The 21235-nt window shown below is 41.2% G+C and overlaps 2 protein-coding genes across 3 annotated transcripts in view; one reads left to right on the forward strand and one right to left on the reverse strand.

Annotated features, from left to right (window-relative positions):
- Positions 1-899: 899 nt before the first annotated feature.
- On the reverse strand, positions 900-18424 carry LOC108246701 (plexin domain-containing protein 1-like). Its single transcript, XM_017434374.3, has 13 exons — positions 17893-18424; positions 6879-7018; positions 4298-4441; positions 4156-4225; positions 3918-4040; positions 3708-3826; positions 3507-3606; positions 2871-2966; positions 2706-2787; positions 2563-2623; positions 2362-2485; positions 1674-1834; positions 900-1589 (listed from the first exon to the last, which is right to left on the reverse strand). The coding sequence occupies exons 1-13, from the start codon at positions 17966-17968 to the stop codon at positions 1464-1466; spliced, it is 1422 nt and encodes a 473-aa protein (XP_017289863.1). The 5' UTR covers positions 17969-18424; the 3' UTR covers positions 900-1463.
- Positions 2718-21235, forward strand: part of LOC112451241 (dickkopf-related protein 1-like) — a 24872-nt gene continuing 6354 nt past the window's right edge. For both annotated transcript variants that reach the window (XM_025009904.2, XM_025009908.1), the window contains exons 1-2: positions 2718-2826; positions 4975-5040. In XM_025009904.2, the coding sequence (XP_024865672.1) occupies positions 2770-2826; positions 4975-5040 (123 nt within the window). In that variant the 5' untranslated portion in view covers positions 2718-2769. The remainder of the gene's footprint in view (positions 2827-4974; positions 5041-21235) is intronic.

Here is a 21235-nt window from a genome sequence, read left to right on the forward strand (position 1 = left end):
GTTATTATTATTTATTTCAGGAAGGATTTTGCTCAGAAACTTCCAGTTTTTGATTAAAAAGGGAACTTCGTTTGGTCGCACAATTTGGTGTTACACTTCCATCAATTTGTAAGTCATATATTGGGTTAATATTTGACAGCAAATGCATTTTAGACAGTTGAATTTGATAATAATTTATATATTTTGTGGATAAACTTGCTAGCTAGCTTCTGCTAATGCTATAGCTATGTGCTACCTAGCTAATAGCTAATGAGCTGCCAGTTTTAGAGTCAATGTTTAATGTTTTTAAGACTTAATTTATAACTTACCATACTAAGGTTGTTATATTGAATGTTAAGAAACGTTTACCTTTAGACATTAACTGTAATAGCAGCTAATAAGTCAAGTTTTAATAAATAAAGCTATGAAATCTTTATGCTAACTTTAATTAATTTTAGCTTTATGAGTTGCTAAATGTCTTGCAGTTCTGCAGCGCCATCTTGTGGAAAGACAAAATATAGCTTATAGTTTATTCTCTTGAATTTAACGTTTATATCATAAGTTTTATTCCCCTGCTTTGCCTTCTTAACATTTAAAAACCACTTACACACATCTCATGAGACACCCTTTTTTGTTAAAATGCCAGAATGAATGATTTTCTACCAGGAGGAATATTTTAGTATTGGCACAGACTTGTTAAATGACTCATTAGACATTATCTGCTCTGTGCAGCAACAGAAACAAAGTTAATTGAAAGCATAACATAACATCTGTAAGACTTTAAATATTTGCAGCTGAGACTCTGTCTGGTTTTTGTTGTCTGTATTCGTGTCTAGGACTAGTTGAACACATATCTAGACAAATGTTGCCAAAACAGTCCGCCATCTGTTGTCAGATTTTCATCAGACAGGACAATAATATCCACATTGATCATCAGCTTTTATTAGAAGACATTTAAACAGAAAGGTTCAGAGAAATCTTGAGCACGCAAGAATTCATTCATACATCTTTTCCCCTCAAAGAAGTCCACGTCGGTCATTATATTCACTATCAGTTGTATAGCTAGATAACTTTTGTAGATAAGTCCACCAAGCGTTTTAGGAACAACACTCAAAGTTTCATGAAACAAAATAAAAACTCCATAAAATAGATGATGACAGAAACACGTAGTTAAGTTGAGCTGTACATTGACTTGCAGTATGAAGGCTTGTTTGATTCAATCCCTGACACGTCCTTGCATTGATAGGTTTTGGACAATTACTCATTTACGTCTCGTCAGACTCTCCAACCCTTGGATAACTAGACCCCTGTGAGATGGCGAACAGCGAAAGACACAGAGAAAGCTGACAAGGAGAGCAGGTACAGTAAACACTGTCCAGCCACAAAGGTTGGAGGAAGGACATCTTGTGTCTGTGATCTGCCTGAAAGTTCATATTCGTCCTCAGTCCGCAAGATGGCACCTTTTCATCGCAAGTTTGGACCATTTAGCAGCAGTGCTCAGCTTCGATGAAACCTTCCTTCTCGTGAACCCCGAGCTCGACTTCAGCGTAGCTCGACGGACAGCCTTGGTTGCGAAACTTCATGGAGGGCCAGTAATTATTTGTGCGTCGCTATAAAACAACAACAACAAAAAACGAATGAGGAAGAGCATCATTTAAACTTTACAAACCGTGTGTGGGTTTATTCGTCCTCACCTGCATGAGGTAGAAGGGTGGAGCAACGGTGGGGTGCGTGTTGATGTAGTAAACGGCCAATAAGGTCAACGTTACAAGCAGAACTAATGCAGCAACTACACCCGCTATGATGGCTGTGTTCTCTGTTATCCCCCTGTGGTTCGGAGGAATCGTCTGTAAATCTGGAAAAAAAGGAAAAAACTTACATTTCTGTGAGACAACGTGACTTAAACTGGACAAAGACGTTACTGACATTGACAGTTTTCGATAATGTCAGGGTTTTACTTGAGTTAAATATCACCTAACATTTTGAAACGCAATCATATTGTTTGTTTGTTAAAAAGATTGCTTAGTTTGGATTATTTATTTATTATTTGTGACCGTAAAAGAAAAATCTGTAAAACCCAATTTTTGTTTTGGTAGATGAACAACTGAAAAACTGATTCTGAAGAGTCTACACTGTCTCTGGTAGATGGTCCAAGTTTGTGGGGGATGCTATGGGGGGATGTTATTCTTGACACGAAAGTTCAGAAAAACTTGGAAATTTATGGCACCGTTCCCTTTAGATTTGATTATGTCTGCTCAGTCACTTCAGTTTCTGTTAATAAACTGTCGATTTGATCCAGGAACCAGCAGAAACTCCAGAGACTGCATCACCTGACTCCTCCTCGCTTACGGCAGAGTTTCCTCCTCCTCCACAGATACTCACCTCTAGTGACCGTCTGGTCTTCGGGGACCGCTAAAGAAGGTGTCGGAGCTGGGGACGATTGGTTGAAGGAGCTCATAGATCCCTCAGGTAACGGCGGGTTGTAGTCCTCACATTTACCTTTAGACTAAATCCACAGAAGACCGACAGAAAGAGTGAGGTAACTGCTCACATCTGGTTGGATGAATTGGTGGAGTAGCTCACCTCCTCGGGGCAGTAGTAATCCAACCACTCTTGTCTGTGCCGGTCAATACCGTTGGAGCATCTGAAACTCAGTGATGACCAAATAAGACCAGACAAGTTCTTTATATTTTTTTATGTGACAACAGACGGGGTTTTAGTCTCACCGCTGGATCGTGTTGCACCAGCCGCAGCCGCTCGTTAGGTTGGACGTTAGGCAGAGATCACAGGATGTGTGCTGAAGACAAGCTGGAGGAATCGGGAACACGTTGTTCTGCGGTTAGAAAGGTGAGAAATGAGGCAGGGCTGCCAGCTGTTGGAACAATACTTACTGGGCAGAGGTGTGAACTCAAACGCCGACCCGCTGACGATCTTTGTGGTGTCGATCTCAACGCGATGATATTCGTAGATGGTTCGCCGCTTCGCGTCTTCAGGATGAACGTAAAATATGAGGAAATTTGCAAGCTTAGTGTTTCTCTTTTGTTTAAACTCAAAAAAGTGACAGATTTGTGCTGCTTCCCTCAGCAGTTTGATCTTCACTGCTTTTGGACTAGCCATTAGCTCGTTAATCCAGTCATAATTAAAGTGTTTCTCCAAACTGAGGTTGTTCAAAGAGCTGTCTGCAACGGGTAAGATATTAATTGTTAAATGGACTGTACTTATATAGCTCCTTTCTAGCCAATCAAAGCGCTTTGCGACACAATCTGTGCGCTTGTTTACCCATTCATACAGCACTCTACTACACCTCCACAAAGCTAATCTGAATAAATCACCCTATAAGAGTCTAATCAGTGCTTTAGATCACATTCAAGCACTGATGGGGCACATCGGAGGCAGTATCTTTGACATGTGGCATGTTGGTGCAATCGAACCTCCAAGTATCTCATTGGAGGACGACTACTCTAACCACTCATCCACAGCCGCCCCCAATTGTTCACAACCTTCAAACTGTCTTTTTAAGAACTGACCTGAGAGCTGTGAAGTAGGGATTAATGCCATAAAAGCATCAGAAAGTCCTACTTTAACTGGATGCTCTGTGGAGTTCATTTTCTCCACTGGTACAGGGATCTGAAAGACACAAACAGAGTTTAGTTCTAACATGAATTAAACTGAAAACCTTGCAAACAAGATGGCAAACAGGATGAGTAAGTATAAATAGGAGAACGTACATCTCTGTAGTTGAAAACGATGCTCCCATTACTGTGAAGGGCTGCTTGAAAGGTAAAAGCTCCTTCGTCCTCTCGGTTCTTTAGTCGCACCTTGTCCCACTGCACCACGAACAGTTTCCCTGAGAGGAGCAGGACGGCGAGGACAGCGGTTAGGAAAAGGAAAAGAGAGCTTTCAGACGTCACAAACCCCACAGAAAGGCTCCTACATACCGTTGTCCATGTACCTGACAGTTGAGTTTTGGGAGAAACTGGGGTCAAAGTTGGCCATGAGGGGAGCGACGTACTGGGTTGCCGTCAGCATGAGATGAGTGATCTCCCCCATGAAGATGAACCCTAATGATGGGGGCCGGCAGAAAGAAGCGCCTTGAGATCTCGTTTCAGAAAGCTACTATAAAATATCAGTTTGCTGGCATTGAGCTCTCAAACTAAAGCTGATGAAGCAGCTTACCTCCTGTCGCTACAATTACTTGTCTCAAGTTGTGTCCGTAAAAAGGGAAATCAAAAGAAAGCGCGACTCGCTGCAAAGAACGGAACATATTAGACACCGCCGAGCGTAAAAATGGCGAGATTTGTGACTGCCCCCATCTTACCGATGCCTGTCGGTGTGTGTTGGACAGGATCCTGTGGATTCTGACTTGACTTGTGAACACGTGGTCCAGTTCGATCCACAAGCTTTCGGTTTTTCTGTCCGTCGGACCAAAACTCTGCCATTCATAGTACTTCTGCGAGTCCTCCTGACAAAAAGACATTAGAGATGTGATTAACTCGAGGTTTGGGTTGAAGTATTTTAAGAAAATGACTTGCATTTTTTATTAATTGAACTCAGCTGAGTATTATGTTGGAATTGAGGGGAAAATATAAAAACGAAAGCACTTTAAAAGACTCCTGAAGGCTCATTTTCAACATTTTAAAGCCCTAATCCAGAGGACAGTTTCGATTTATAATAAGGTATTGACCAAAATGTCCAAAACTTTGTCCCTTTTTCATCATAAGATGATCTCAGTTTAAAACTCTGGGATGAGAAGTGGCGGGCGACATGCATTCCTTCAAAGACTGCCAGGCCTTTAGTCGAAATAACTGTTGGTTTCAGGTCTTATTCCAAAAATAGTGTCTCGTTTTTATTTCCTACTTTTTGATTAATCAACAAGTTTAGTTTTTTTGCTCAGTCTGCATATTTTGTTTGAATAAAACGGTCATCATCAGTTAAACTGCATGACATTGATAATATCATGACTAAAAATGTAATTTTTCTTTTTTTTTTTTTTAGTTTAACCAGAGAGGATTAAAGTTGACCAACTTGGCAGTAGTTCCTGTTATCAAGCACCATAAAAAGGTAAGAAAAACTATTTAAATTGACTGTTTTGAGTAAAGTAAAATCCCTGATTCTTTATGGCACACGTTTCAAACTCAAGGCCTGCGGGCCAGATCCGGCCCTCTGTAACATTTCATCCGGCCCTCTAGTCTGGTTCAGATCGAGTCTCTGATTCTTATTTTGCTTAAAAAACTGAGCCTAATTAGTGAAGTTTTCTCTGACAGTGACTTAGAAGCCAACAATATATAGTTTTAATTTCTGTATGATCAGGTTTTTGTTGATGGCTTTTTTAAAAATCTGCTTTAATGTTAAAAAAATAATAAAAAATCTGAGTGAGGTGTAAGAAATGACTGCTAACGATGAGCTTTTTGAAGTTTGATCTATTTGTCTGTGTTCATTAAAGTCTGTTTGCTCTAAATTCTGTATAATCTGTAACTGGGAAAAGGTCATTGATATTTCTATATGAACGATTTGACATAATGCATCTAAAACCAATTAATTTATGTAACTTTTCATAAATATTGGTCGTGATTGGCCCTTGGCTTGGACCAGATTTTGAATTTTGGCCCCCTTGCGTGCCCGGGTTTGACACCCCTGCTTTATGGGAATGGAAAGGATCTGGTTCTGTCTGGTTTGTAAAGACTTTAAACTTGTCTTGTGTGGTCGCTGCCACTGGAGGGAGCTGTTTAGTCATCTTACATAAAGCTGTGACAGCTCAGCTCCCGTCTGCCTATAGATCTCCAGTTTTGACGTATTAATGTATGGTACACTTCAAGGTGACAGAGAGCAATGGTTCTGGGGTTTGGTGTTGGCTCAGAAAGTGGAGCAGTTAAATGCAGAGCTCTCACGGCCTCTCCGGCTGCTCCACATACAGCAAATGACCCACTTTTTTTCCCGTTTTCACTGCCTGACACCAGCCGATTTCCTTTTTTTTTGTCGAGGAGGGTATCTAGCCGAGAGATATCAGATACGTTCCCTGGCATTCCCAGTAAAGCTAACAGCAGCAGGACTTCTCGTGATCTTGTCCAAGTGAGTCATCCGCAGAGGCGCGTGCGCGCACGTGCACGTGCACCCATGGACAGAAAAGCTTGAACAAACAGCGTAAGTTGGCAGGTCCGGGGCTTTGTCTGTTTTCAATTTAAAAGGCAGGGAAATGGGGGGGGGGAAACAGAGCAACACGGTTTATTTGGATTGAATTTTACTGAGGCTGATTTAAAAGAAAAACTGTGTGTGGGACACAAATAAAAACCTCAGCAGACAAACACTGATGGAGCGAACTGAAAATGGCACCGGACACTAAATGGCTTAACCCGTACTTTTCAAAGTAAAAGGCAATTTTCAGCTAAATATTACAAAAAAGGATGTAAAATAGCCGCGTCTGTGCTACAGTTTTATCTTAGGTATCTCCTAACACCAGCTGGACGGATAACATTTAGTTTTTCTGAATTAAAACATCCATCCATCTTCTGCTTCTTGTTCAGAGTCAGGTCCTGGAGGCAACAGGTTTGGGGAGGGAAATCCACACATTCCTTCTCCAGATCCTCCTGGAGGATACCAAGGAGTTCCCAGGCTACATTCAGTACTCCCTTTCGGCATGCTAATACAAAAAAATGTGCATTTAATCATCGTAAAGTTGATTTTTCCTTTTGAGATCCTTCCAAAACACGGAGGTATTAATTTTAAGCCTTATGACCCTCCCTGTTAATGTTCTCATAACACCATTTAACATGTTTTGGTACCACAGCTGACGTATGAAAAAAAACAACAAGTTAGTAGACTTAAATCCAGCCCAGCGTAATGGAAAATGGCCGAACTGGAGGCAGGACATGGAGCAAAGAGCGGATTATTTCCCATCTCACCACGATGCGGGTCATGTTGTCTGGAAGGGTGGTGACATCAACTCTTCCTCTGTGTTGTTGTTGGTTCTGCTGGTCTCTCCTGGTTCTGTGAAAACTGGCCGCTCCTCCGACTGACCTCAGAGCAGTCCCACTCCGTGGATCTAGAGCGAGATATGTGTTACTGTGACTGAGCTGGATCAACACGCACGCAGACTCACACCGAACAAGGTCTGCCTTTTATGCCCCGTGGTCACATCTGCTCCTTGTTAGCGACCCTAATGTGACTCGTATTGTGGTGCAACATATGCACAGAAAGTTAAACCCACATGTAGAGGTCTTGTAGCAAAACCTCAACTCAAACAAATATTTGGAAACTAGACAAAGTGAATTGTCTTTACATCCATAAATCAAAAAGGGGAATAATGCTTCTGCCTGTGTGTGTGTTCGTTTGTCTGGTACCCAAATATTTCATGAACCACCGGGCGGATTTTATTGAAACTTTCTGGAAACAATCATTGGATCTACCTCAGATGACCTCTCGAGACTGCTGAATTCAAGATGGCCACCACAGCCAACTGACCTTAGAAAACACAGAAATCTACTTTAGCCAGTTTTACAGATGTTGAGCTAAAATTTGGTGTGGTTGTAGATGAGAGTCATCCGCAGCACATAATCTGAGCATCTTTGTTTAAAGTTGGGGTCAGCCCTGCTTGTCTGTTAGCGAAATATCTTTTAAACTAGTGGATGAGTTTTGTTAAAGCTCTTTGAAAAATAACCATTGAATCTACGACTGATTAACGTTTGGATTCAGTAAATGGCCGCCACAGCTCATAGACGCTAGCCGACACGAAAAGGACGATAACTCAGTCGGTCTTACGCATATCGAGGTAAAATCTGATGGTTGTTTTTAAAGCGGGATTTGAACTTCACGAGTTGTGTTTAAAGTTGAAATGATGACAATAGTGAAGTGTTTCTTTCACATCTGCTCAACAGATTGTTGTTGGGTGTTTATAATCTTACGTTAACTTATCTATGACTCACTGTTTCGGGGCAACAGTTGCACGATCAGCAGAATGAATTTCTCTGCTTTCGTCCTCCTGAACTTGAAGGATCGAATCCAGGCTGCTGTTAGAACTTCATTTAATCTGATTTTTAGCTGTGAAAAGAAGATTCTTGAGGGAGGGGATGATGAGAACCAGCTTGGAGTTCCCTCTGTCCTTTTTTCTTCCCCCTCTCAACATTTAAACTGTTTTACACTCCCTGTATCACGACCTGCTTTTTTTGTGGGATTTGTTTCATTGGTTTGACTTGGTCTGTTTGTTCCAATTAAGCTTGCAGAAATCAGTGAGCTTGCAGCTGTGTTTTGGCCTTTCCGGCCTTAACATGACAGCGCTTGTTTATACAAATCCACAGGCAGAATAAATGGTTTCTCCAGTTTTTTGTTTTTTTTTTTGCTGGAGAACTTTAGAGACTCAAAGCCCAGAGTCTAACACCCATAACTCTGAGCCAATTCTTTCACCTGAAGTAGTTTGACATCGCTAATGCTCTTGTGGCTTACAGGGAAATCTGCTTCCAGGATTTCACTCCAAAACCTCAAACCAGACAAGTGGAATCAATCATTTTATCATGTGAATGACTGTAATTTATGATGCATAACTTGCTTTCTTAGCTCGCTGGAATGTAAATTGAAAAAAGGTCACGAAGGGCCTTGACTACACACTGATACTTTATTCAGAAATTAATATTTGTTCAGAAAATAACAAAAATTGCTGAAGAAATCTCGTCGGGCCAATGAGTGGTGATTATATCCACAGGAACGACATTGAAATATTAAAGAAAAACGTTCTGAACAAGGCTGGTGATGCTTTATAGACAAAGTTAGCTTTTTTATTTGACACTGATTATCATTTACTCTTAGTAATGATCAGTTACAGCACATGGCCAACGTGTTGTAGCGACAGAGTCAAGACAAATATCGCCAAACATAAAAAAACTCGTAAAAACAGCCCCATTGTCATTGTGGTTTCTGCTGCATGAACAATACACAAAACAACAGTGGACATGTGCAAAGTGTGCACAGGGGAACAAAGTTTTCCATTTTTAAAGATATCCTCCTAAAGACGGCACCATTTCTAGAAATGTGTTCATCCCTAAAACGACCCGAAACGCTGCAGGAACTACACCGAGCCTCTAATCTAATCTCCAGCCGTCGGGTCAGAGGTGAGATCAGAGGTGCGTCTATGACATCATTGTTTACAAAAGGTGGCGTTTCAAGCTTTTTTCACTCGAGATCACACCCTTTAAACATTGTTTTCGTGTGGAAGTGAGGCTGAAACAATTAAAAACAAAATATTTGTGTATTCACAACAACCGTTCTCATGTGGACGGCTCCTTATTGTCATCCAAAACACACTTCAAATAAAGTTCTTTAAACATATTCACTTAAGAAAGTTTTCTTCTCATCAGAAACACTGTTTGCACGTGGATGACAAGTGCAAACGCAACCAAATGTTTATATTAGTGTGAACAAAATCTTAATACTATCTTGGTATGCAGTCAGGAAGATGCTGAGTTTCACTGGAATAAGCTAGTAACTGTAGAAATATATGGTTTTCTTAATAACATTTTCGGGGATTTGTTGTGTTGCTGCAGATCCAAACATCTGGGGATAACGTCTGTTTAATGTTAACCCATCTTGTCTACAAACTGGAGTGGGTGGGGGGTCCAGCCTGGCTCTGTTCACCGCTAACAAAAGCTGACAAAGAGGCTGTGAAACTGCGAACAACACTTCTTTTGTTAAGCCACAGCTCATTGACACCGAGCAAACAGAAGTTTTGTGTCACCAGATGTTTTATTTGGAGGACCGAAGGGGTGAAAGCAGCATCTGTGTCTTGTTGATTTGCTTGAACGCATAGATGTTGATTTGGCTCATCGGCTACCTTACTTCATGACCAACGTGACAAAACATAAACAGGTCCGCCAATCCATCAATGAGCAGCTTTTTGGTAAAACATCTGAGATCTGGTCTGCCTGATTAATAAAGTTAGCCCTGACTGATCTGCTGCTGTCACATTATGAGCTGACGCAAAGCAGCAGGGACTTAATTTGACTTTGACAGCCTTATTAAATCAGATTGTGCTTTTTTCCTTCTATATCTGATCAAAGTAAAGGAGAGTAAACAGATTCAGGGAGCTGACATCCATATCATCTGCACAAGCATTTAGTTTAACCCAAAGCATCGATTAATACCTTGAAATAAAATGTTCTCATTGTGAGAAAGCTCGGAGTTTGTGAGCGTAAGTGTCCTCCGAGTGTGATCCTGACTGATCAACGTTCAGAAAACAGATTTTCAGCTGCTTCTATTCTCTGTTTTCACCGTGCACTCTATGCACTGACACGGCGGGCGCTTTCAAACCCGTTTATGTGATCTTTATGTCAGATTTAATGCAGTTTCTTTGTCATGCCTCTCTTCTAAGCGGTCTTGCTACGTTCCGGCACATTTGATGCTCCTATCTGATTTGTTTTTTTCTTTTTTGCCAATGTCAATGTAAAAATATTTGTAGTTTCAACCACATGGGGTTTATTATTCTCCATAATTTGTGAATCTAATTCTTCAAAGATCTGTCTCATAGTTTTTACCTTACTGGTCTGCTTGATTGCCTCATCATTGGACTGTATCTGGGGCTACATTGTTGATGCAAGATGAAAACGACATGCGACGACCTGCCCTTGTTTATGACCGCAGCGCTCTCTTGGCTCTACAGACTACGATTACCATCACATCGGCGCAATTTTTCGGAAAGCTTGCTGGATAATATTCCAAAAGAGCTGCGTCGTTTTGGTCAACGGGGGAATCCCGCTGGCTGTCCGGGTTTAAAGAAACGTAGCAGCCCCGACTCGTGGCGGCATCAGGAGGAGACTATGGCAGAGAAAATTTCGCCCAGCGCTCCCGTCACTGATCCTGGCCAATCTTCGCTCCCTCCAAAATAAAACGGACGAGTTAAGGATTTATGCAACGTACTCCTTTGAATTCAGAGAGGCTTTTTCACTGAGACCTGGCTCCATGCCGAAGTCCCAGACTCACTGTTCAACTTAGACGGTTCACTCTTGTTCGGGCTGACAGGAACCACTTCTCAGGAAAGAGCAAAGGTGGCGGCATATTTTAATACGCCGTGGTGTTGCCTGTTCTCAGTCAAACATGTCATATACAACAGTGGCACTTGGATTAGGACCATTTTATGGCTATTCGTTGTATATTCGCCAGCAAAGGGCATCGTTTACAACAAAAGTTCCCCGACGCTCCTACCATCGTCCTTGGAGACTTAAATACATGTAACTTGGATAAAGTCCTGCCAGGATTTGATCAGGTGGTCAAATGTACAACAAGGAAACAAAATATACCGGACAAATGGTATATCAGTCGAGACGTAAACCATCTTATCCCCACATGCAAGAGCAGACTGAAGAGAAGGAAGCCTGGGAATAAGGTTCTACATGTTTGGTGTCAGGAAAACAAAGAGGCTCTGGCAGCCTGTTTGGAGCGATGCTGAGGGAAGACACTTTAGACTCATGCACAGTGACAAGTGACTGCATACGTCTTTGTGTTGAGTCAACAACAAGATCTTTGGTGTGTTTATTCAGGTTAAATTACTGCAATAATCTCTGCTTGTAAAAATAAATATCGCAGATGTTATGACTGTCTCAACTCCATCTGCTGACTGGAATCAAACCGTCTACAAGATGGTTTCCAAATGTAAATATAAAACAGTTAGGTGTATGATCGTTCATCATTTAAATCAAGCAGCTCCTAAACTCTGAGCGTGATTGATTTGCACATCTGAAAGCTACATTTTTCCTTTTCTTTCTGATTCCTTATCACTCCGGCTGCCAGTGTTTGGGATTCAGTGTTGTGGTTACTGCTGTTTCTTAGGATCAGAAGCCAAATTGCTTCCTCCCACACCATAGGCTCCAAGATGATGTTTTAAAACTAAAATTCAGGAGAATCGCTGCGTTAAATTCCACCAGCACACTGATATTATGCTCTAAACGTAAAAGCTGCAGGCGACTCATTAATCCCTGATATTAACACTCATTACCAACAAATCTTTAAAGGTAAAACCATTAAAAAAGGCAAATGGACTTCTTATCTTGTTGAAGACGTAGAATCATTTCTCAGTTGCAGCATTTAGACGACATGTCAGGATCCTGTCTGTCTGTAGAGCAAAAACACTGACTTTATATTTATTTTATTTGATAGCAGATAATTGTTTGTTTCACAACTAAGAAATAGCATCCCTTCGTTCCCTCACGTGCCCTAAACTCTTAACTTAAAACCAGCCTATTTTCAGGAGGGATAAGTCATTTTTTTATTGAGGGATCCTGTCCAGGTGAACAGACTGAAAGACCATTTAGCTTTTGTTTCAGCTCAGGAACGTGGCTCTGGCTTTTGTTTTGTCCGTCTTCAGCTGCTGTCTTGCCTTCACGTACGACGAGTTACTCTTATGATCAGGAAAACGGTAGATATATTAATGCCGTACGAGGAATGAAAAAGCACAAATCTGTTATACATTTCTGCAAAACGACAAAAGACAGAGCAGGAGATCAGTGGATGGGGTGAATGAATGCGCTTCATGGCTCAACTGTGTCCTACTTTGATATGACTCCAAACACCCACTGGAAGGTGGCTGCTGCAATGCAGACACATCTGAGGAGGCCGATAAAACGGACACCGGTGCCACAGAGGTGACTCGAAGCAGCGATTCGTAATGATGCAACATAAGGCTGCAGGATGAAAAGGTTTCATTCCCAGTTAGGTCAGCACTCCTGGCACAGAAAGCTCCGTAGGACTCAAAAGCAGGATCCTGTCATTGTGCAGACGTGTATATATAAACCAACACAATGGCTCCAAATTTAGAGGAATGTCAAAATGATTTTCACGCACCTCGTCTAAAAGCAGGAGCCTCGGAGTGCGTGTTTACAGTGGCGTTACTCGCCGCTCGCCATCAGATTCGTCCCGTCCGTCATCTGAGACGCAGGAGTGTCTGGGCCTTGTTCAAATACACCAGGATGTTTTTATTTTCCATCCAGTTTCCACATTCCCCGTGCAGGGTCCATGTGCACATGTGTCTGCCAGACTTTGAGCTACTAAAGTCTTATCAACTCAAATCAAAGCGCAGCTCTTTCTTGGGCTGTTTTTAGATGTTTCCTTTTTTTCTTTCTTTGCTTGGAAATCAATCCAGGCTGGACGAGGCTGGAGATGATTCAAAGAAGAATAGAAAATCAGGCTTTGGAAATTAAAAATTGAAAGCGACCTATTAGGTGAAAGAGTTGCTAAAGATACGAGGAATTATATAATAGTTCTTTAAAAAAATAAAGAAGTGACACTGATTCCATCATAACTAATGCCCTGTACTGTAGATGATTCACCACTTCCGGTGTTCCTCCTCCTCCTCTTCTTTTCTCCTCCTGTTTGATGCCTCCTCAGCTGCTCAGTGATGATGATGATGATGATGTGTCAATCTGACCCAATTAGGAGCCTCATGCTCTGAAGCCAGAGGAAAAAAAAAAAAAAAAGAAGCTTCCGCTGCATCTTGATCATACAAGACTCCTCATTAAAGTAAATCTCCCTCGAGTGTACGACAACCTCTCCAGACTTCATTCTCTTGTCCCATTTTGTCTCTTCGAGAGCCTCATTTAGAGGTTTACAAATTTTTTTTAGGGTCTTTTATAGAGGGTTTACCTGCTTGAATATTTGTAAAGAAAACTAAAGATATATGAGAAGTGACAGGACTGTTACCAGAGGGTGTGCATAACGTGGATAAAATTCAAATATGAATATTTTTTTTGGATTACAAGTTAATATATTTAAAAGTAATTTATTTTTGATCAGTTATAAGAGTTCATTATTCATATTGATTAAGAGTTGTCCTCAAAAACTAGTGGTAGGGAAATGGTAAAGTCTTCCTTCTTAGTTTATTTTGCTGTTTCCAGCCTTTTGAGCCTGGATTTGAATAAATCAGCCATAACTTTATGACCATCTACCTAACGTTGGCTAGAGGTTGTATTTGTGCCACCAGAACAGCCCTAACTTCTCGAGTCAGATAATCTTCTGTATCTCTAAAGCTATGGTGGTCTTTAAATCTTGGAATGTTGCTTGTCTTGAAGCTCTGGGATTTTATGGATTGGTTTTGTTTGTCCATCGCGTTCCACAAATTGCTCCATTGGCTCAGGAGCTGCATAACTTGTGGCCAAGTTCTCACATGAAGCATGTGGTTGTGTTCCGCTCCATGTTGGTCAGGAGCAGTGTTTATGTTGGTGGAAAATGTCAAGCTGGACCACACAAATGGCTGGACCCGAGGTTTCCCAGCAGAACGGTGTCCAAATAATCACAATGATCTCGCCAGCTTAGCGACACGTATGATGGATCTGACCATCCACTGAAAATGGGATTTTTCATTCAAAGCTCTCTGATATTCACATCCCATTTATAGGTATTTTCAGCAGTCAGCAGAGGGCATTATGCACACAATGTTGGTTTTTAGCTAAGCAGCCCAACAAACTGCAATATACTGTGTTCTGGATCCTTTGTATCAGAACCAGCCTTGTTCTTTTGATCAGGCAACATAAGCCAGATTTTGTTCTTCGTGTGCCTCAATGAGCCGTAGCCACTTCCTCACATCACTGGTTTGACTTCCTTGGTCCAGTATTGGTGGGTCTTGACCCCCTCAAGAGCTGTAGTTGAGGACGTTCTGTGACCTAGTCATGTGGAAAAACAAATGTGGCCGTTTATTCTTTGCTTCTTACACGTCAACCTCAAGAACTAAAAGTTCGTTTGCTGGCTGATATGTCCCAGCCATTTCCAGGAGTTATTGTAAGAAGACAATCAAAAATGGTTTATCCACCAAACAGGAGCCAGTGCTTGTTTAGCTCCAGCTCTCTCGTTTCCACCACTGAAAGCTTTAGCATCAAAAAACCGGTGCCAACTCGGGACCACCTCATTGCTGAACCCAAGCAAATAACCACTTTTGTTAGTAGCAGGAGCGTTGCTGAAGTCTCTCTCTGCGCTTTGATCCTCTACAGAAAGTCAGAGCACAACAGTGGGAAGATCAGTTATTCAGTTATTTAATGTGACGTAATGATGTGGCTCCATGTTGGCTCCCTGGCCGTGGGAAACCAAACAGGTTCTTAACTCGAACCAGTTCTAGCACCAGCCCTGGGCTAGCACTGGAACGTCTTTGGTAGAAAACCCCTTCTGATGGTGGTTAACAGCATCGCTAAGGTTAGCAACAAAAACAGGACTGCAGATTCAGGGTTAAAGTCAGATCTCTAGTTTTTTTACTTGTTTAGCATGTACGACATAAACTAAAACAGGGTGTAAAAGTCCAATATGTCAGCAAACATCAGTTTAGATGTGAGTGACTGAGATCCTGTCAGCAGAAAATAACATGTAGTTCATTTTGCTTTTAGCAGAATTATCAGATAACCTTTTGTTGATTAGGTTAATACACTTACTTATGCTGCTAGCCTTTGACCCAAAGAAATCCCAACAAACTATCAGTAAAATATCATAAATTTGGTGCATACAGAAGCTAAATCTGAAATGATTAGTGCCAAAATGTGTTCATTTTTTTGTTCGTCAAATATTTTGGTTTAAGGTCAAAGATTCTTGTCAGCCTGCTGATAAGTAAATGGTAGCATGCTGAAAATATTAGTGAGAATAACTTGTTGATGTCATTTTGAAGCTGCAGCTCGTTGCAGTGCAGATGTCAGCATTCAGCCCAAAGCGGCCCAACCTCTAATTCTCTAGCATGACTTCTCTACCAACCCTTACAGTTTTTCCAAATAAAGTCCATATTGAATAAGCATTTCCACAGACAGATTCCAGCTCACAACTTGATATCATTCCTGAAACAGAAAGGCTCTGAGAGCCAGATTTTGTGGCCAGATCTGTTGGTTTCATCTGAATCACCGTTACCGGCCGACTGACTTAAATGGTCGGCAGCATAAGCAGTTTTGCACAAAATCTTTGTGTAGAGTTGCACTCTGGTGAACATAAACTCTGAAATTTGTCGTGCTGATCAGTTACAGATGTGCAAACTGTTCTGTACTTTGGAGAAAATAGGATGATTTTTATGTAACCATACAGGAGTATTACCTGCTCTGTAAAAGAGATTTAGCACGGTCTAGTTGGCCATGAGGGAGTAAGAAACTGTTCCCTTGAATCAAATGACTAACAGTCACTCTGTAGGTCGTGTGGAGCCATTTTTACTTTTAAAGGGATAGTCTAGTCACTTTTAAGGTGATATTTTGTTAAATAGTCATCAATAATTAGTAGCTTATCAGTTGTGACATCAGTCACAGAGAAAGAAACAAAAGTCTTTGTCCAGGCTAGGCTAATAGTTAGCCAAACGAGTGCCAGTTTTTTCTTATAAAACACATAGTTTCATGTTAAAACAGACGTTGTCCTGATGAGAAAACACAGACAAACTAATCAAACAGTGCAGTTTGCTGGTGTAGATTCTCAGTCATCCAGGCCATGGTAAAATAAAAAAAAAGGTTAAAAAACAAAAACAACTGGACTTCTGTTCTGTAGCTGAAGACGTTTCGCTTCTCATCCGAGGAGCTTTCTCAGTTCAGAAACAGAGAGTGTGGAGTTTACCTTTTAAAGCTGAGATGTGATGTAAGCTGGATAGCTTGCAAATTGTTCTCACTCTCCTAACAATAGAGACAATATCCCTTTTGACTAGATGACATAGAAGCCATTCATGTCAAAAGGGAGAAACCAACATTAAACAGGGGAGGAGGTCTCAGATTCCAGCTTTAGGCCTGATCCCCAGTCAGTTTCACTCCAATCAACCAGAGGGGCCCATCAGTGAGTCAGACAAACAAGGACCCTAATGACCCTCTATTGTTAGGAGAGTGAAAACAATTTGCAATTTAAACAATGCAGTTCAAAAGTGGAGATGTTTAATATCAGCTACTGTAACGTTCTTTCATAGCGGTGTGTTGTTTTTGTGAAATACTTTTTTTTATAAGCCTGAAAAATGATTTCAAATTGTCCTTCATTAGGCTAACTATTAGCCTATCCTGGATGAAAACTTTTGCCTTTTTCTCATCACTTCAGACTCTTTGACTGATGCCACAGCTTATAAGGTACCAGCTATTAGTCAGAACACCACTTCACAAATGACCAGACTACCCATCTTAAAGTGAAGTTATCAGGCTAAGGGACAGCGTCGGAAACGGGGACAGCTGGTCTTCAATCAGTCCTATGTTAGGATGCGTCTGCGGGTCGTCCTCTGCAGAGCGAGGCCCTCGATCAGAGAAACTGGGACCACAGGAGAGGCCAGAAAAACTGGAGCACCACTGATTGTCGGAGGAGGAACAGCAACGGAAGAACGGGGGCTGGCTAAAAATAATGTATCTCCAAGGAGAACAGAAATACATACATGCACATTTACACACACACAGACACACACCGACAAGATGGGAGGAGAATATAACACACAGGTTTAGAAAAAAAAATGCACATTTTGAGACAAACAAAGCAAAATAAAATAAACTTTCCAATTGTAATAATTCTCAGCTCAGCTGCAACTCATTTCTCAACTAACTGGTTGACCTCAAGCATTTCTTCTTTAAAGTGCAGATTTTTCTCTGAATACCAGGCGTTGTTTTTGTTTTGTTTTTTCTTTTTCAAATTAAAGAGCTTTTGGAGCTTTTTGGAGCGGTGTCATCCAGACCCGCGCACACATTTTAACGTGTTTCCTGTAACTGACACAGAGGAATGTAAAGGGCCCTGTCAGCTTCGCACATAAACACACACATTTGCAATTCAAACACAAAAAGTGCCAACAAATACTTTTTCTGCACGCCTGTTGTCAGCGCTTAGGGCGAAGAATTCAGGTCATATAATTTTTTCACCTACATAGAGACCGTTCCGTAACACTTGTTTCTGCAGAGAGTTAGTCACAGATTTGTTATTTGAGGTTAACTTTAAGTTTATTTGGTTTTAGCACCAAAGTTATTGGCTTACCTTGATGCTCCTGAGCCCAGACTCTCCCCAGCTCAGCCTGGGAAAGACAGATGAGGAGAACAGCACAAAGCCCCATGTCAGGACGCTTCTTCTTCCTCCTTACTTTTATCACTCCTCTTCTTTCTCTGTTGCCCCTCTTGGTTTGCGTGAAGAAACGGGGTTGCCTCACTCCTCCTCTCCCCTACCTTCAGTTGGCGTTTCTTCTCCTCCACTCACAGCTGTTTTTTCCTCAATTCAGTCAAGGTTTGCAGCTTTATTCCCTCCTCCGTCTGCCTCTCTTCCTTGCGTCCCCTCAGAGTAAATCTTGTTGTGATGAATCCATGGCAGGAAAAGAGATGACAAACAGCTGAAGTGCTCCAGAGCGAGGTCTCTCCTCTTTGCTCTTTCTTTCCTGCAGTCACTTGTTTTTTCTTCTCCTTGAAGTAATTTTTACTGCATGCTCTTTACTCCCACTTCTCCGAGCTGCTTTATTTCCTTCTGTTTTGACAAGATGCTCCAGGTTTCTGTAACACTTCTCCAAAGAGGAAATATTTATGTATTTCCACCCTTTTTTTTTTTCAATCTTTAAAAAAAAAAAAGATGTCAGAGTTGGGAGGAGCATGTCTCCCCCACGTGGAAACATCCTGAACCATAACAAGTGGGATAGATAAGAAGTTTGCATTTTCCCTTTGGAAAGAAGCCACGATCAAATAATCAGGATTTATAAATAAATAAATAAATAATAGACTGCAATGATATGTTGACCACCAGGAAGTTAATCAACCACAACAACGATGATAATCATGTTACTTTTTTAAGCTAAAAGGATAAATATTTGCAAGGATGGATAACAGAAACTGGTTGCACAGTGGAACAGTGGTTAGAGGTGTCACCTCTCAGCAAGAAGGTCGCAGGGTTGATACCTATCTGGGTGGAGTTTCCATCTTCTCCCTGCGTGCACGTGGGTTTACTCCAGGTTCTCCAGTTTCCTCCCACAGACCAAAAACATGCAGGTTAGGTTGGTCCCCAGGTGTGAGTGAGAGACTGAATGGTTGTTTGTGTCCCTGTGTTGGACAGGGACCTGTCCAGGGTGTCCCCCGCCTCTCTCACAGTGACTGCTGGAGACAGTCCTGTGACCCAGCAGGTAAAGAAACTGGATGGATGACAAAAAACAGCCACATAGAGCTCCTTGATCGACATCATTATTTGATGCTTGAGCGTTCAAATCCTTTTTTTGTTGGGCGTTAACAAACTAAAAATAGAAACTTTAAAAATAATGAAGTTTTTGTTTTACTCAGGGGGAATCATAAATAAGATTAAAGATTAAATAAGGACAGCATATCACCTGCTGCCTTCCAAGACAAAGTTTTAAACTAACATCTTCTGAGAAGGAAAGGTAAAATATTTTAGTTAAACTTTAAAATGACAACATGCACAAGATCACGCAACAGAAGATCTTTTAGCGCTCGGAGTATGTGTTAACAATGACTCTCAGCTACTACCACATCAAACTTTAGCTCATTATTGGTAAATTATTGCCATTTTGTGTTGGCTGAGGTTGACTAGTTGTGACAGCCATCTTGAATTCCTTTTTATTCCTTTTTATTATCCAAGTCTGTACAGGGGTTCATGAGATATTTAGCTAACAGAGAGCTCTTGGCTTATGTGTTGGGGATCACTCTGAGCTACTACCACACCAAATCTATAGCCATTTTTGTCAATTAGTTGTGGCTGCCATCTTGAATTGGGCTGACTCCAAAAGTTCATTAGTTGCAGATGTATATCCAGAGTTTCATTAAAACACGTCCAGTGGTTCATGAGATATTTTGCTAACACGGCAGACAAACAAGTGAGTGAATTAAAGATGACAAACAAACATTTCAACACAGCTCTTTCAGAGAAACTTTTGCTTCTGCAGCTAATTCTGCTTCAGTTAAACATAAACGTGTTTACATTTTTAAAATTTATGACCCTATTTGACTTGTCCCAGTTCAGTGTCCACTGGTCGTCCAACTGTTTTTAAACCGTTTCCTGGGAAATGAACCCTTTTGGAGTTGAATAGATGCCAGAGTTCACGTGGAAGAGTCGATATTTGCTTCACAGTTACGAAAAAAGAGAATACAATGTTTGCTTTATTTGGAGCGACATGTTGGCTCTTTCATCATCTGAGGGAAAATCTTATGGAGCGGTCAATAAAAGTTTAAGGGGCTTGAAAAACTGACCTAATGAGACGCTGATGCTGCGAGAAAACAACAAAGCTGTCATCACTGCGCCAACTTTGGCTCTGTGGTTTCAGTCGGAATCGAAAAATAAAATCATGTGGTACCGATTGGAAAACAGAGTCCGCAAAAGATCATCTATAGACAATGAGGACAGCTAATATTGGAGTTCCCCTTTTTTGTTTTTAAACAAAAAAATAAAGAATCCCCCAAACACCAAACCGATCCTGTGTTTGGCATCTTACGTGACGTGTTTGTGGAGAAACACTTCGAGTGATTGATGCGATTATTGAGTATCAGTGACCCCTGTTCCAGATTTTACTCGTGACCTCTTCTTCTTTCACCCCTTTTAAAAACGACACAAAGAAGAAACTGGGCTGTTTCTCATTATGGATGGAGTCAAACTCCTTTGTCTTGTTCCAGTTGGAAACAGGTTACAGAGCAGAATTTAAGCTCAAACATCTGACACTAAAATAAAACTTATCTATGTTTTTTTGGAGGTTATGTTTAAATATAAGGATTCAATTTTTTGCATGGATTTAAAAAAGAATACCTGACTTTCTTCACAATGACGTCATGTGTGAACGACCATAAATAATCATCTAAGATCAGATCTGAGTCAGTGATGAGCAGGCTTAGAAAAGTGTTTGGAAACTGACAAAAATAATTAGTTTTCTTTGTGTACAAGGACTTAAAATTTATTATGCATCCAGCCTACAGGGGGCGCTCCCTGTTTTCTGCTTCTTGTGTCTATTATAAGACATGTCACTTTAAATATAGTGTTTTTCATTCTTTCTTTAAATTGTTTAGGACTTTCTTCTCTTTTCTAGCATCAGCACCAGTCACTGATTATAGGTGAGCTTTTGGTTCTGCCTGATTCTGTTATTCTGTCATTCTTCTTGAACATCTTAAAATATCTTCTCACAGACAACATATATACACATCCATCCATCCATCCATCCATCCATCCATCCATCCATCCACCCAGACTTCCCTCTCCCCAGCCACTTGGGCCAGCTCCTCCGGGGGAATCCCAAGGCGTTCCCAGGCCAGCCGAGGAACATAGTCCCTCCAGCGTGTCCTGGGTCTCTCTCTGGGCCTCCTCCTGGTGGGACGTCACCAGGGAGGCGTCCAGGAGGCATCCT

Source organism: Kryptolebias marmoratus, linkage group LG17, assembly GCF_001649575.2.
Source record: "Kryptolebias marmoratus isolate JLee-2015 linkage group LG17, ASM164957v2, whole genome shotgun sequence".
Taxonomy (NCBI): domain Eukaryota; kingdom Metazoa; phylum Chordata; class Actinopteri; order Cyprinodontiformes; family Rivulidae; genus Kryptolebias; species Kryptolebias marmoratus.

Coding starts and splice junctions, on each gene's coding strand:
- LOC108246701 (XM_017434374.3), bottom strand. CDS start 17,968: ATGGGGCTTTGTGCTGTTCTCCTCATCTGTCTTTCCCAGGCTGAGCTG. Junction 4,442..6,878: donor ACAACATGACCCGCATCGTG/GTGAGATGGGAA, acceptor TCTTTTTGTCAG/GAGGACTCGCAGAAGTACTA. Junction 2,967..3,506: donor CCCTACTTCACAGCTCTCAG/GTCAGTTCTTAA, acceptor TTCATCCTGAAG/ACGCGAAGCGGCGAACCATC.